The sequence below is a fragment of the Mastigoproctus giganteus genome, chromosome 9, assembly GCF_048544385.1.
Source record: "Mastigoproctus giganteus isolate SK-2022 chromosome 9, ASM4854438v1, whole genome shotgun sequence".
Classification (NCBI taxonomy): Eukaryota; Metazoa; Arthropoda; class Arachnida; order Uropygi; family Thelyphonidae; genus Mastigoproctus; species Mastigoproctus giganteus.
The window spans coordinates 192,341,258-192,358,519 of NC_143583.1; the positions used below are offsets into that span (position 1 = coordinate 192,341,258).

At 36.4% G+C, this 17,262-nt stretch overlaps 1 protein-coding gene across 1 annotated transcript in view; it reads right to left on the reverse strand.

Moving 5' to 3' along the window:
- The window catches only part of LOC150080981 (regulator of G protein signaling 17-like), a 94,205-nt gene extending 78,201 nt beyond the window's left edge, over nt 1-16,004 (reverse strand). Inside the window, exon 1 of the mRNA XM_090380873.1 lies at nt 15,604-16,004. Coding sequence (XP_090236999.1) covers nt 15,604-16,004 — 401 coding nt within the window. The remainder of the gene's footprint in view (nt 1-15,603) is intronic.
- Nucleotides 16,005-17,262: the final 1,258 nt, after the last annotated feature.

Sequence of the window (17,262 nt, forward strand, 5' to 3'; positions counted from 1 at the left end):
CGTAAGAGCCCACCTGGTCTCCTGCTCCAAACTTTCTCAAACCATATCTTCATCCCATCCTGATCCATCCAACCCTTGTCATGAACATGGACAATCACGCCTCGAGGAATGTCTTCTTTTGGCATTGTTTTGTGTTTGAAAATCAGCATAGGAGGCAGCTTGGTTCGGTCGACACAACAAGCTAGAACAACTGTATAATGCCTCTTTTCATGTCCACTTGTCTTCACAGTTACAGTTTTCACCCCATTCTTATCAACAGTTCTGTTACTTGGGACATCAAATTGAAAGGGGACATCGTCCATATTTGCAATCTGTCCCAACTCAAACTGATGTGTCTTCCGACATTGAATGACAACAACGATGAAATTCAAGGACCTTCTGCTCATAGCTTTCAGGCATCTTTTGGGCAAGTCTGGTGCGTGTAGGCATGCTTGGTCCATTCCGTTTCATGAACCTGAAGCACCGATTGTGTCCTCCTTTGAAATTAGTAACTTCTTTTTTATCGGCAATTCTTCTTGCCTCATGCTGAACCATCTTTGTGGACACAGGAATTCCAGTTGCCCTTTGCTCTTCAATCTATATCTTCAATTCCCTCTCTAAATCAGGACATTTTGCTGACTTGCCTCTCATGGCCTTCTACTGCCGTGGCATTTTCAGTAGGGTTTCTTCTTCCCGTAGCCAGTCTCAGATTGTTTTCTCAGTTGGAGGAGGACCAAACTTACGTTCAGCAGCACGATTTCCATTCACTTTTGCAAAGTGGATCACTTTTAACTTGAATTCAGCACTGTATGAAAATCTTTTCTTAGCCATTTCTGGGCAGAACGTGGCAAAACGTAACCTAATATACCGGTAACAAGTGCGAAACAACGAGCGCAAAAACAACAAGCATGAAAAAGCGGGAAATGCAAGTAAAAAAATCTACAACCACTGTATAAGACACACCCAGTTTTTAGACCCCAAATTTTTCAAAAAAGGGTGCATCTTATACATGGGGAAATGCGGTAAGTTAAACTTTAAACTAAGTATCGTAACTAGGAATATAAAGCTACTCGAGAAAATAAGTTAATATGCCAATTTAAGCTAATAAAACAGAAAGAACTTCTCTATTCCAGGAGCAGTAAAAACTTCGCCTCAATTTAGTGGTTCAGAGACATAATATCACCTTTTTTGCTCTCAAATGATAACTGTTCTATAAAATCTCTAAATGCTCTTGGCAGATATTTCAAATATTTCAACTTGCCATTCTGTAAACTATTTTTCTGATTTCCTTGACCAAAAATAACTAGTTTCTGACTAGCAGCTTCTGCAGTGGGTGGTCCAAGTTATCAGACAAATGTAACATTTATGTTGAATATACAGATGTTTTTAGTATATGGTATCTGTATCCTGATACCATAGTGCTCTGATTGCAAGCATTTTCATGTAATCAGCTTCATCAATAGAACAATGCAAGTACATCCAATTGAAATTCATAGCATTCATCAATACGGTATATCATGCCATGATATACCAAATTGCCAAGCAAATACAGTGCAACTTCCCTTTAATGGACAGCCATGGGGAACGAAAATGTGTCCGTTAGAGAGAAGTGTCCACTAACAAGAAGTCTGAGGGAGAAAAAAAAAAAAGAAAGAAAAATCGTTAAACGTTTAATGTAAAATTAAATTAAAATATATACAGATTTTGAACAATATTTTTGTAAATAATATACAATTACATACACAAGAGATAAAGAAAAATCGTTAAACGTTTAATGTAAAATTAAATTAAATTATATACAGATTTTGCACAATATTTTTGTAAATAATATACTTACAATTGTGCTATGCATATTATGACTTTATCTTAAGAAAAATACATACAGTAATCACTTATTTTCTTCTGCACCTTCTTCTGGCTGATAATTTTGTTTTCAACATTTGTTTGGAGTGAAGAAACCATCGAAAGTCCTTCAGTATCTTCTTCAGCGGCGAAAAACATTTTTAAACGATTGATTTGAATGAGCGCTTCTTCTATTTTCATTGGTGGTTCGTCGTTAATATGTTCTTCAACAGAATGACCTCCTTCCATCTCTTCATCCTCATGAGGAACTTCTTGAAAAATATCGATAATAATGTCGTTGATATCTAGAGCACCATCTTCTGTAGTGAGATTTGAGTCTATATCTTTGTAGCCAGGGTCACTTGCAGCGGAAGTATCACACATTATCAATAGATGTTGAAGTTCTTGTTCTTCTTGGTGCTCCACATTGCTGTTCACAACTTCAATTTTTGCGTTTGAGAAGCCAGACTTTACAAAACAGTTCACGACAGTTTGTTTTCTAATTGCGTTTACTGAAGAGGAAATCCATTGAATCGCATCTAGGATGCTGATTTTCTTTGCAAGGTCACTCGCACATGTTACATCGTTCATGTTTGCAATGAGATGTCTTAAAACACGTTTTCTGTAGTGAAGTTTAAAATTTTTTATTATCCCTTGATCCAAGGGCTGACACTCTGCAGATGTGTTTGGTGGCAGAAAAATGATTTGAATGTTGGACAATTCAATGTGCGGGTGAGATGCAGCATTATCCACGAAATGAATAATTTTTCTGTTTTGACGAATCATGTTTTGGTTAAAGTGACTTATCCATTCGCTCATGATATCTCGTGTCATCCATGCTTTTTTATTAGACTTCCAGTCAACATTCAAAAGATTCAACTTTATGCCCTTGAAACAACGAGGATTTTGTGGTTTTCCTATAACAAGAGGTTGTTCAAAGTCTCCCAGCATATTTGTACACAATAATACAGTCAAGCGTTCCTTAGAAATTTTTCCGCCCTGGAACTTTTCGTTTTTAAGACTCATTGTTTTTTTCAGGAAGAGCTTTAAAAAAACAACCCTGTTTCATCACAGTTGTAAATATCCTTAGCTTCAAAATCACGACATAAATCTTCCAATTTGACGGTCCACTCTGTTACAACCCTAGTATCAACAGATTCACCTTACTTACGGAAATTTTATGCCGAGTTTTGAACTTGTCTAGCCATCCCACAGAAGCTTAGAACTCATTTACTCCCATAGATTTCACAACCTCCAAAGCCTTTTCCCTAATAATAGGCCCATTAATGGGAATTTTTTTGCACGTGCGCGACAAATTTGAAGTCCAACAATTTTCGGGAATGATTTTTAAACCTGATTATTTCCGTGTTGCCAAAATTGTTTGAGCAGTTTAGGTTGTCGCTTACCTGCGTCTTCCCGATTTTGAATTTTGCAGCGAGATTGCGAACACTATTTTTTTTGCCGATCATACGCATTAATGAGTTCGACTTTATCTTTTAAAGTTAAATGTTTACAAGAAGACATTGTGCACTTCACACGACACTGAACAAAACTGAAAACTGAAACTGAAAAGATGAAAGGCTGACCATATTCCCCCCCCCTCCTGCACACACCGAATTCATCAGAAGTTTTACATGTGCCTTAAAATTCTTGAAAAAGGGTTTAGAACCGCGACGTAAACCTTGATAAAATTCAGAGAACTGGAAATAGAAAATAAACACACTATTGAGGCAATACGTGGAAGAAACGTTCCTAGAAAAAGGGCCGTGAGCTCGCCTGCTGTCCGTTATGAGGAGATCAAATTAAGTGCTAATCTAAACGAAACAGTGCAGATTGCCTGTCCACGTCCGTTACAGAGAATGTCCGCTAGACAGAAGCTGCAAACACGTTAAAACCAATGGAAGTGAGTTGGGGAATTTGAAAATGTCCGTTGTAGAGAGATGTCCGTTAACGAGAGGTGTCCGTTAGGAGAAGTTTCACTGTACACAATTTTGTTTTAAGTACAAATTAGAAATAAAAATTTTGTTAACTGATTTGCACCTTTCTGAACAAACTAGAAGTAACAGGAAGGTAATAATGAGGGGAAAAATGCCAATTCATTAGCAACATCAACACTGCATCAGTAGTACACACTCATTCAATGAGTGGAAACAGACTCACAGACCCTTCCTCACTTTGATACAAAGTTCAGCTTTTGTTATATATATATATAAGTTTGTATTAATATATTGAATAAAGTATGCATAAATGGATATGAAAATTACACAAACCATCAACATCAGGATGCTATATAAAAAACTGATAAACAATCTTTTTTCTACAGCATATCTCCGCTACCACTTCTGTAAAGCCCTTAACATTGTCAAACATAAAAAACTATGTGCCATAAATATAGATAACATAATCAGCAATAATTGATGACAATAACCCATGTCCACCAAGTTTGTAAATAGTATATAAATAATGCACTTGGCCTCTGTGGTGTCTTACAACTTAGAAAACCTGTACCCACCAATTGGCCAATCACAGTGTATTACTATGTATATATTTATACTTGTTTTAAGTTTAATTTTTAATTTTTAATTTTCATTATCTACTTATCCTGTTATTATCCTTACTTACATAACTGACCTTAAATACGTGATATAAAAATTCCCAGAAATTCTTTCAGGGTCCTAAATATAGGGATGGGATTTGCAACCCCGAACTACCCGAGCCCATCTACTTACCTCTACTTCATTCATTTTTCTGCTTTATTTGTCCCTACTCTTATGTCCTGTGAGTCATTAGTTTTAGGAATGAAATATGCGAGATGCTATCATCTTCTTTTACTCAATCTATATTTCGCCTTAACAAAGTTTTTTTTTTTTTTTTATGTGAACCCCAAACACGAGAGGTATTAGAACCTATAGTACTTAGTACCGTGCTTGGGTTGGAGGTTGAGAAGATGAAAGAAGATATTTGTTGACATTGGACTTGAACTTCTGTAGATTGTAATTTTCAGGAAATACGTAAGAAGGAAGGTTGTTCTAGAAAATGGCAGTTGAATGAATAAATGAGGAAGATGAAAAGTTGGTTCTGTGAGTTTGAAGTTGAACAGTAAATGGATGTTGGCTGGTGGCGGCACGTGTTCGGACTGTTTTGAAAGAGAGAGCGGGAATTATAGAAGCCAATTCAGAAGAATAGTGCCCATGGAAGTATCTGTAGAAGAGGCATGCAGCAGAAACAGTACGTCTATGAGAAAGCGAGTGGAGAGACTCTGTTAGAGATGACTCATTAATTAACCTAACTGCCCTCTTCTGAATGGAATCAAGAAGCATGAGAGAGGTTTTGGGGGCACCACCCCAGATGTGGGAACAATATTCCATGGCAGGGCGGATTTGCGATTTATATAGAGTGAACAACTGTTTGGAAGAAAAGTAACGCCGAGAGCGAAAGAGAAAACCAAGTTTTTTTGATGCAGAGGAAGCAATATTTGTAATGTGCTTGTGCCAAGAGAGAGATTAGAAGTCAAGGTAATCCCCAAAAGAGATATATCATTTTGCCTAGAGATCGGAGTGTCACTAAAGATAAGCATAGGAGCAGAAGAATCCTTTTTGCGAGATATAAGACAAGACTGAGTTTTAGAAGGGTTGAAATCAACTAAGTTGTCTTTGTCCCACTGGAGAATTACCTGAACAGCATTTAAGGAATTGGTAGCATATTTTCGAGAAGTTGAAGCTGATTGAGGCAGGACAAGGTTTCTCAAAATGGAAAGTTGAATGCAACGTGCTATCATCGGCAAAACTATGGATAGGATTTCCAGTCAATGGAAGAAGGTCATTGATATAAAAAAGGAAAAGAGTGGGGGAAAGAACTGAACCTTGGGGGACACCGGCATTAGTGGAGAAGTTAGAAGACAGAGAGCCATCTACCATCACCCTCAGTGAGCGATCAGAGAGAAAACTGGATAACCAATTACTAAAAACAGTTGGCAAACCATAAGATGGAAGCTTGTTTAGAAGACCTTTATGCCAAACACGATCAAAAGCCTTTGAGATGTCAAGAGCAACTACTTATGTTTCACCGAACCTTTCCATTGAATTAGTCCATAAATCGGTAACATAAGCCAGAATATCACCAGTGGATCGACACTGACGGAATCTATACTGGCGATCGTTGATCAGACGGAAGGTTTCTAGGTAGTTTAAGAGTTGGCGGTTAATTGATTTCTCCATTACTTTAGAAAGAGTAGAAGTAATTGCAATGGGACGATAATTGGATGGGAGGGATTTGTCACCCTTTTTAGGAACTGGCTGGATATGAGCAAATTTCCAAGCAGAAGGAAAAACACCTTTGGAATAAGAAAGTGAAAAAAGACGGCAAAGAATAGGAGTAAGTTCAGGAGCACAGGTTTTGAGAACAAGTGGAGAAATACCATCAGGCCCTGGAGCTTTCTTAGCATCAAGATTCATCAAAATCCTTCTGATATCCTTTTGATGGAAGACCACAGGAGGCATTGAATGGAGCAGGTTGGGAATGGTGGGAGCAGTTTTACCAAGATCATTAATACATGAGCTGGAAGAAAAATGGGATGCTAGTAGGTCAGCTTTATCCTTGACTGAAGTGACAACAGAACCATCTGGTTTGGACAGAGGTGGGAGAAGAGATGGGCAAAAGTTGCGGCCAATAGTTTTGGCAAGAGACCAGAATGCTCGGCTACCATTAGGGCAAGAAGCAAGTTTTCTACTCTTAGCCTGTTCAAACTCTAGTTTGGACTGATTAATAACTGCTTTACAATTGTTGCGAGCTTTGGTGTAGGAAGAAAATGAAACTGAAGAATTAGAAACAAACCAATTACAATATGCAACATTCTTCTCTTGAACAGCCTTAACACATTTATTTGAAAACCAAGGTTTAGATAAAGGATGAGATTTTAAAGTGGAGTGTGGGATAAAGGATTCCATTCCTGCAAGAATAATTTCCGTGACACGATCTGAGCAAACATTGACATCAGAAGTTTTGAAACAGTAATCCGACCAAGGAAAAGAAGAAAAGAAGTCTCGCAGGTCATCCCATTTTGCATTCTTGTAATGCCAAACAACACGAGATTGGGAATAGCCATGAGATAAAGGTTCCATTGGAGAAGAGACAGTCACCAAGTTGTGATCTGAAGTGTCTAAAGGACCTCTCACTTCGACCGTGTACTTAGAAGGGTTGTTTGTGAGAAAAAGATCAAGCATACTGGCTGTATGATTAGGATTGTCCGGTAGATGAACAATCTGTGGGTAAATGAACAATCTGTGCTAGGTCATTAGTAATTGCAAAAGCCTCAGCATCTCGACCTGCTGGGTCGGTGTGACTAGAAAACGGAAGCCAGCTGGAGTTGTGAACATTAAAATCACCTCACTGTTAGGAAAGTTGGACTGGAGAAAGTCAAGTTGCAAAGAGAGGAAGTCAAAGAGCTCCAAGTGATTGGTGGAGTTGGGAGAACGGCAGAGACAACAGATGAATTTGACACAATGAGGTAGAGAGATTTTAAGCCAGAGAAGATCAAAGAGAGGAGATTCCAAATTTCCAAGTCTCTGACAGGGAATATCAGAATGTACATATGCACAAGTACCACCTTTGAGGTGAGAGGAATCATATAGCGAATAATTTGGGCATCTGAGATGAGCAGAAGTTGAATCAACCGATAACTGAGATTCTGTCAGAAAAAGTACATGGGGTTTGGCTGACTGTAAGTGGAAATGGACATCGTTGAGATTACAATTGAGACCACGTATATTTGTGAAATGAATTAGTTTAGCTGCTTTTCTCCGTTATTTTGTAAACTATTATAACTCTCAACTATCCTGGGCAGTTTGTGCACCATGTATTTAACAGCATTCATCCTCACATATATTGTTTTGATTTATACATCCAGTTAGCTTACAGACACTATACCATTCAATTCCCCCCACCCACGCTGTTTTCTAATGCTGGGAACCACTAATGAACCTGTACATAAATATACAGGCATATCACCATCTTGGCCATTTTCAGTCTTACAAGGTAACGTTAAGTTCTGTTCTTCTTGCCTATTCCCTTTTCATTTACATTTCAATATTACTTCAGTTTTTCAATTCTTTTTGCTTGCTTCTGTAAGGTCATCTATGATCTGTATGCCCTACTAATATTTATAATTACATTTATTGGCACAATTTATTACGCATTATTCTTGCCACAAAATTTCCAGTTTCATTCTTAACATGTGTGGCACATGTGTACCATAGCATACAGAGCATGTCAGAAACAGAAGCAAGAACATTGCCGTCTTTCTCATAATTTTGGTGGATGACACTGCAACGCAGTCTTATTTTGCCAATTATCTGTCGCTTTTTCATACCTTATTTTTGCCAACTATTTGTCTCTTTTTCATATCGTAGCTTGTCACTTCATCCTACCATATATCGCTACATTTCTTATCCATTTATTCGAGTTCACTTCTCACGTATACCACAGATTCAATAGTATTAAACACAAAAGCTTCTTCACACTTTCTTCATACCAATATATATATATATATACATTGTGGCTGTAGGGTACATTTGCTTAAGCGGTGTCCCTGATCCATAATTAATGTTATCTTCCTTTTCACTACAATTACTCTCCTCCCTCTACTCTTACTTATTTTCTTAATACTACTTACCCCTACTTCATTCATCAGACAAATGTATTTTATCAGTGTATTGGATAGGGGTCTGACCTGTCACGTGTAATTTACAATGGAAAAAAATTGAGAATGCCTGCAAGGTAAAAGCAGATTACCTGAAATTAAATGAAATTAAGAATAACATAAAAATAATACTGATAGCAAATAAGGTACCTAATGCAGTGGGTCCTAGGACTTGAACTACTTCTTCATAGGGTCAGCAGCCAAAACCGTAGGAGCCACAGTAATAAGCAGGGTCCCTGTTTCTGTTATGATGTATACGTACAAAATGTATACATCATAGCTAACCGGACAGAGACCAAAAGAAAGGAATAAAATCCAAACATAAATAAAGTAAAAATAAAACTATATATATATTTTTTTCACTTAATTACACATCATAGCCGACCCAACAGAGACCAAAAAGAAAAGGAATAAAAAACTAAACAAATATAATAAAAGTAAAATTCAGCTGAAATTAATACTAATTAAAGAAAATTTTAATGAATAGAAAAATCCCTACTTGAATTTTAACAAAGAAAGTATAATTTAAAGACGAACGGATATAGTCAGAATATGACAACTCACTGTCGAGCCTGGCAGGAGATGGTGAAATAGGCTGAGAGAAGTGAACACTACAGGCTTTATCGGAGACCAAAGGTTAGCCAACAGTTCTCAGCAAATTTATAAACGTTAAAGTAACCTTGTGAATGGGGAGAGGGAAGGAGGTGTAAATAGGCCAGAGTACACCTTATCCGTGTGAGAGGGATGTTGGTAATTAAACAAATTATTATTATTAGCTATATGGAGCAAGGAAGCCTGAGCTTCTGCAGCACCAGCCAAAAAAAATTCCTGAGTTACCTGAGAGAGAGAGAGAGAGAGAGAGAGAGAGAGAGAGAGAGAGAGAGAGAGAGAGAGAGAGAGAGAGAGAGAGAGAGAGAGAGAGAGAGAGAGAGAGAGAGTCAAAAGTAGAAGGAAATTGAAGAGAAAGAAAAGAATGAATATCCGGCTCAAGACCCTAGGTGTGTCAAGCCCATACTCACCAGATGTGAGTACTTGGAACAGCAAAGGGGGGAAATCAATAACTTACAAAGTAGCATTGAAAACACACTAAACTTTGTGAGAGAAGAAAACCAAGGAGCGACAGCAGAAAAATAGTATCTCAAATATTGCTTTCAGCCAGTCTAATTGCACACGAGATATAAGATATAGTGTTAAGAACAGCAAAAAATAATTGGAAGAAGAGGAATATAGTGGTGCTCGGGCAGTCCAGGGTTGTGTAACCTGAACCAATAGTAGATCCCTGGACATTAATTATATAATATTGATAAAAAATAAAATGTAATGAAATATCTGAAAGTATTAGAAAACAAAAAAAGGTATTAAAAAATTTAAAATATAAAACTGGGTTATGGATCCGGGGTACTACTAGTTACAGCAGAAAAAACCGGCAACCATAACGAAATATAGATGAATATATTATTATCAGTGTATTAGGTGGAGGTGCTGAACTGTCAGGTATAATTACCATGGAGAAATTGAGAACACATGCATGGTAAAAACTGAATACCTGAAATAAAAAAAAAATTAAAGTTTAACATAAAAATTAAAATAAATGATAGTACCTAAAGCTGTGGGTCCTAGGACTTTTAACTACTTTGTCAAGAGGGTCAACAGCAAAAATCATAGGAGCCAGCTCAATAAGCTGGGTCTCTGTATCCATTATGATGTACTCAGTGAAAAGAATGCGTACGTATACATCATAGCCAACCCGACAGAGACCAAAAGGAAGGATTAAAATTAAAGAATATATAAAATATATATTTTATATTTAATATAAAAGCAAAATATAATAAGCTTTTATATAAATATAATATAGAAAGCTTTTATAAAAAAGCAAAAAAGCTAAATTAATGCTGATAGAATTCTGTAAAAATAAAAAATTAAAGAAATCCAAAAGAAAGCAAAATAAGAAAACTTACTGTGTGCATGGACGGGAAAACGTTGAATAAGCTGAATGCCATCGGAGACCAAAGAAGACAGAAAGTTCACTGTATGGTGTATTTATGTCAGTTGAAGTAACCCTGAGTGTGGGGGGGGGAGTGGAAGTCGTCAGAGTGAACCATACCTGTGTGACGGGGAAGTAAGCAATTAAACAAATGAGGCAAAGTGCCAGCACAGAGAGAAACAAACACTAGCAAAGTAGTGTGGAAAAGATACTAAAATCAATAGCCCTCATACCACAATCAATATACAGCAGGCCCCCGTTATAACGCGGTTCGCTTTACACTGATTCGCTATAATGCTGTTCATATATTATAACCCGTATCTCATTATAACGCTGTCACAGATCACTATAACGTTCTTTTACAGATTGCATTTTTGGCATATTTAACGAAATCATTTCATTTGATGGAGTTGATAGCTTGAAAATGAATAGCAAAACAGCATTAAAACGTTTCCCACGCTGACGAGAAATTTTCCCACGCTCAGTGAAATTTTCTCGCACGCTAATTTAATTGCAGTACAGTGACTTGTTACATAGCTCCGAGATCAACATTTTAAAAAATGATCAACTATATTGCTTGTAATATTTGCGTTATATGCATTTATCCGAAGTCTAGTCATCACTCAGTACAGTATTAGACATCATGCATAATGGACAGTTTACTCGAACATTTTATCATAATTAATGCAACCAACGCAGTTACATTTTCGAAGAGTTAATAATGGCCGATAAGAATGAAAAAGCAACAACGTCTGGGCGCAGTACGTAGACTATAAATGTAAGAAAAAGACTGAATTTGAAAATTAAATTATACATTTTGAAGCGAATCGATTCCAGTCAAAGACAAGTGGATGTGTGCCATAATTTAGGACTTGCAAGTTTAACTGTAAGAACAATTTAGCAGCAGGAAAGATAGCTGTTCCACTGCAAGCAACTAGGGCTAGGCCGGCTATTACGATTGAAATGGAAAGACTAACTAATTTCATTGAAGATAATATCCAATTCAGAATTCAGTTAAGTTAAATATTATGTGTGAGAGAGAGAGAGAGAGAGAGAGAGAGAGAGAGAGAGAGAGAGAGAGAGAGAGAGAGAGAGATTAGCCAATATAATGATCTGAAGAAAACTCACCCAAAAAAAAAAAAAAAATGTGGAACCATTTAAAACTAGTAAGAGCTGGTTGAACAGATTTAAAATCCAGGGAGAAGCCGCAAGTGCAGATCAAGGAGCCGAAACTTTCAAAAAAGAACTTGTTAAAATTATTGAAGAGGGGTATTATGTGTTATACTTCTCAACAAGTTTTTAACGTAGATGAAGCAGGACTTTTGTGGAACCGAATGCCTAAAAGAAGTTTCATATTGAAAGAAGAAAAAAACATGCCAGGTTTCAAAGTGACGAAGGATCGGTTGACTTTATTGTTGGGTGGTAACGCTGCGGGGAATTTAAAATTAATACCCCTTTTAGTTTATTTGGAAGAGGGCCAAAGTTCAACCCAAAATCGACACATTTTTCATGATTAAATTTATCAATTAAATTAAATCAATTAAATTCATGATTTTAATTGGAATTTTAAGTTTAATTTTGATACGTAAGTAGTTATCACATAATTATATAAGTATGTAATGCAGAATGATTTATATGTACAAATATTTGAATATTAAATATTTTGACCGACATTTGTGCATCTTTTCACTACCATTTATTATTGATTAGGAAATATCCTATGGCACCGACCGCAACTCACAAATACATATACAGTTGGTCGTCGACTTACGACCGACTTCTGTTCTGACTGACAGATCGTAAGTCGATCTGGTCGTATGTGGGCCATATATTTATTAACAGTATTTTTTAACCTTTCTAATCTTTTTATCATCTTTATAATTTATTTTTATAATCTTTTAAATTTTTATCATCTTTTATTTTTCATTTTAAATACAGTAATGTTTAAATCTTTTATTTAGCGATACTGTACATACCTTCGTTTCTATGCCTAGTCGCGGCTGGTCGTAAGTCGCATAGGTCGTAAGTCGACGACCAAGTGTATTACCTTATGGGAATGCGGCGCTTGCTTAATGCGGATTCACTTAGCGCTCTGTTTTTCTGGAACGAATTATCAGCGTTAAGTGGGGGTCACCTGAATAATAAAAGAGTTGCCAGTCTTACCCATTGGCACTCTAACATTTCTAAAAAAGTTCATGCAAACATAATTCTCTCCCAATGCATCAGAATTGGCACAATTTGAAATAGCAATAGTCTCTTTTTTGACAACATCAAACTACTCCATAATAAATTGCTTCGCAGTAATTTCCCGGCAGCTTTCCTCTACCGTCATTTCAATAAAGCATTAAATATTATTAAATTAAAAAAACTTGTATACTACAACTTTGATTTAAACAACATATTTACAGACTGACTTCATTTTACTTTCTAGCCTGTACATAATATATAGTTCTATACCGCCTAGACTCTGTCATGTCTCACGGTGTAGTAGTAGTAGTGGATGTGATGCAAGAAAGCAAGTGTGTGAGCTTATGCAGCATCAGCCAAAAAAAAAAAAAAAAAAAAATTACAAAACAATTCCCTGTAAATGTTTGTCCAGTTCGGAATTCCTTAAATTTATTTAACCTATCAACTTCCACAACGACAGATGTAAGTTTGTTCCAGCAATTAACCACCCTCTGGCTAAAGGCAAATTTCCGCACAAATATTCTACATCTGTCTTTCCTCAATTTGAATCTATGCCCCCTTAGGTTTGTAATCTGAACAAGTAGAAGAAACCCATCAGAATTCAGCGTGCTCAACCCATTCAAGGCCTTATACACCTAAATCAGATCACCTCACAGGTGCCTAGCCTCCAGCCACTGCAATTTGCAGAACTTAAGCCTCTCTTGGTAAGAGGATCCCTTCATTCCCCTCACCAATCTTGTTGCCCTTCTCTGTACATGCTCAAGTAAATCTACATCCTTTATAAAATGAGGCCTCCAGACCTCATTTTAAAAGCAGATTTTTGGAGTTGATGAGTGATTTCACTGTATTATTGATTTAGGTTTGGTTACGACAAAAGGAAAAGGTTTCTTTGTTTTTCGTTGTATTTCATAACCTGAGTTTAAATGGTAGGTTAGGAAATAAAAGAAAAGGTTTCCTTGTATTTCGCAACCTAAATTTAAAAGTTAGGTTGGGAAATAATAGAAAAAGAAAGAAAGATTCTTTATATATATACTGAATAGCTATTAAGGTGCTAGGCACCTCTGTAGCCAGTTGGGTAGGAGCGGCAGTGCACAGCACACACTTCTTGATTAGACCGGGGTTTGACATTATGATACGTGTGTATCCGCACAAGTGTCTTTGAAAATAAAAGTACAGTAATAAAAAATTAATATTTTGTTAATAAACAATTTATGTGCTAGTCCACCCATGATTCTAAAGAAAAAAGGTTAGATTACCCCCTCCATTTCTGGAGGGGTTCAAGCTCCCATGGGATTCAAGTGGAGGTAACCTGACCTTTTTTCACCATTATGGCATATTATTGAACAAGAAAATAAAAATACAGTAGTAAATTTTTTTTATGAATGTATTTCTAAATATGACTGATTCTAAAGAAAAAAGGTTAGGTTACCCCCTCCACTTTGGGAGGGATTCAAGCTCCCATGGGATTCAAGTCAAGGTAATCTGACCTTTTTTCATCATTACGAAATACCGTAATGGTAAAAAAAGGTTAGGGCATGTGCGATTAAGACAATTTACCATTAGTGCTGCTAAAGTGATACTAAACCGATGTTACTATGTGTTGTGTTCGCGCACCAATCAGCATATCGTTTGCCACGCCTACCTGTCAATCAATACATTGTTCTCAACTTTGCTCCAGATCGATAACACCTACTGTCCGTTTACCAAGTGAGCAGCACTAGAGTGCCGTATCGGGAAACTAATTTTCCGTGTAAGTTATCCGACTTTTCTCGTCGTTCTTGTGCAGGCTAATTTCTCTTCTTCTGCTATGTAGTAAAAGGTAACAAGAGCTCAAATCAGCTACGTCATATGGCCAATTACGCGAGACCTCTTAATTCTTGCTTATCTGAGCACCGTCACCCTGTAGTTGATATTTTATTGATGGAATTATCATTTAATAAGCTAATAATATAACAAATGAATAAAAGGTTGATTAGTAATAAAGGATGTTTATGAATGACTATTGCTCTTACTGGCCTTGTGTGTTCAGTGGAGTTCCAATAGGTTCAGTTATTTGGTTTTTAGGAGAATTAGCAATTAAGGCCATATTTCTCTGGGGATATGCGGTGGTCATTCCCTGACCTTTCTGCATCCTCCGTATTTGGTGGGCACAGGCTCCAACCCCGGTCTAACCAAGAAGCGTGTGTTACGCACTGCTGCTCCTGCCCACCTGGCTATGGAGGCGCTACTATATAGGTTCAGTACTGGGTCATTAATTATTTATGATATTTTTTAAATACATTAGCTTATTATATTATATTATAATGTAATGTAACGTAACATAATCTGATTTGTATTGAATGTCAATTACATTAACAAAGGGTTAAGAGGCTTGACCTGAAAGTTTGCTCATGATACAAAGGTTGAGTGGGTGGCAAATGATGGCAATCAAGGTAAGCTGCTTCTTATGAACTCCTCTGAGTTCATAAGAAGCAGACGGAATATAAGATATCATTATATTTAGTAGCAATGCAGGCTTGAACCACCGTTACCCAAGTACACATACTTCTGTATCTCAAGTGTGACCACTTCACTATAAGACAACAGTAATCCCAGATTAAACTTATTATACCATATGAATAATATTAATAATCTGTGTGTGTCAGTTATTTATAGTATGAATATCTTTAAGCAAGTATGAAAAAGCAGATAAAGCATTTAAGAACATTCGGAACAATTAGTTTTTTTAAATATGAGGGGGAAAAAAGTTTTTTTTTTTTTTGGCAGGTAACTAACAAATGGGAAGCATAATTTATTTGCATAGTATCTGTCATAAAGTGGTTGGCACTTCACATTGTATTCCTATCAGGGTTGGGGAAAAATTCACCATATATTATATAATTAAACCTGAAAGAGACAGGACAAGTGAACTTACCATGAACAGCTACAGCAGCAGCACCAACAAAAGCAGCAAGATCTTAAATTTTTGTTCTGTAGTGGCACATTCAAACCATTTCTTTCAGAATACTTTATGTTTCTGGCAGAAACATAATGGTCACCTTTATTACCTGCAAATAAGTGTGTCTTCTCTGGACTACATCTCTCAATTAAATTCTTAGATGAACCCAAGTCACCAACATTAGATTCTCTCTTATAACAATCCAAATGTTCAATACTGCCTTTAACAATATTAGATGTTTCATGCTCTCCATTCCCATAGATTATATCTTCATCTAAGAAACTGTATTCTGTTGTAATATTAACTCCATCTTGACAGCCACTATCAAATACATCCTGAGACTGGATGTTGTTAACAACAATATGATTATTTCCCATATGTGTAATGAATTCTGTTCACACTGTTTAAATTCCCCTATGATAGATGAACTTCCCAAGCTGACACTTTTTTCATGAAATATCTAAAAATCAAGGAGAAAAATTTCTTTTAGTGAAAGAGAATGGGTATTCATAAAAAATTATTATTATTCAACAATATCAACAGGCACACAGTAACAAAGAAAAATTTCTAGATCTATTGCTGAGCTCCACCATGTTATTCTACTCATACAACAAATAAATTTCCATTTATTCTCAAGATGACCTGTGTGTTCAATTTTTGCATTAGCCACCTACTTACACAGGAAAATTCCCCTGCCTCCTACCAAGAAAAATAAACCACTTCTATAATATATATCAAGTGTTATCCGATTTTCATTAATGAGCAAAATTATCAAATTTTGTGTTAAGGCAAGTCTTGATTGATGGTGGGCATTTAAAAAAAAAAAAAAAAAGAGAGAGAGCTAATTTACATAATGTGTGCACTGACATATTTACAGAGTTTTAATTTATATAGTGTCTGATGAAAAGTCTCTCTCTCACTCTCCCCCATATATATATATATATATATATATATTTTTTTTTTTTTTTTCTTCTCTTTTTGATATATTTCATGTAAAGATATGCTGAAAAAGGCCTCTGAGGTTGGGAAAATTCATACTTTAGTATTAAATCAGCTCACACCAACCATAAGAATAAGTATTTAGGAAGCCCCACATATGCTTTGTCAGGGTATTTGGCTAAATTGATTTCGCCTATAGTGGGCCAGTCCAACTATGTCATAAAAGACAGTAAAGAATTTGTGAATTTTGTGAAAGATTTGACTGTAAATGAAAACGACAGCATGATTTCTTTTGATGTGGTGTCACTATTCACATGCATTCCAATTAAACATGGAATGTATTGTGTTAGAAGATCTTTGAGTAATGATGTCTCTTTGGGTAGTAGATTGCTTTTAAACGTAGAGGATATTTGTTCAGGTGTGGAACTTTGTCTGGCCAGCACCACTATGGTGTACCAAGGTGTTATGTACAAACAGGTTCACGGTACAGCCATGGGATCTCCTATTAGCGCCATCGTGGCCAATCTGGCCATGGAGGAGTTAGAGGACAGGGTTTTTAGTGGATGTCAGTTTCCCATAAAGAAATGGAAAAGGTATGTTGATGATACCTTTACCGTGGTCCAGAAGGGGAGAGAGGATGATGCACTCCATTGGCTTAATAGCTTCTCCCAATTTATACAATTTACCTCAGAGGTG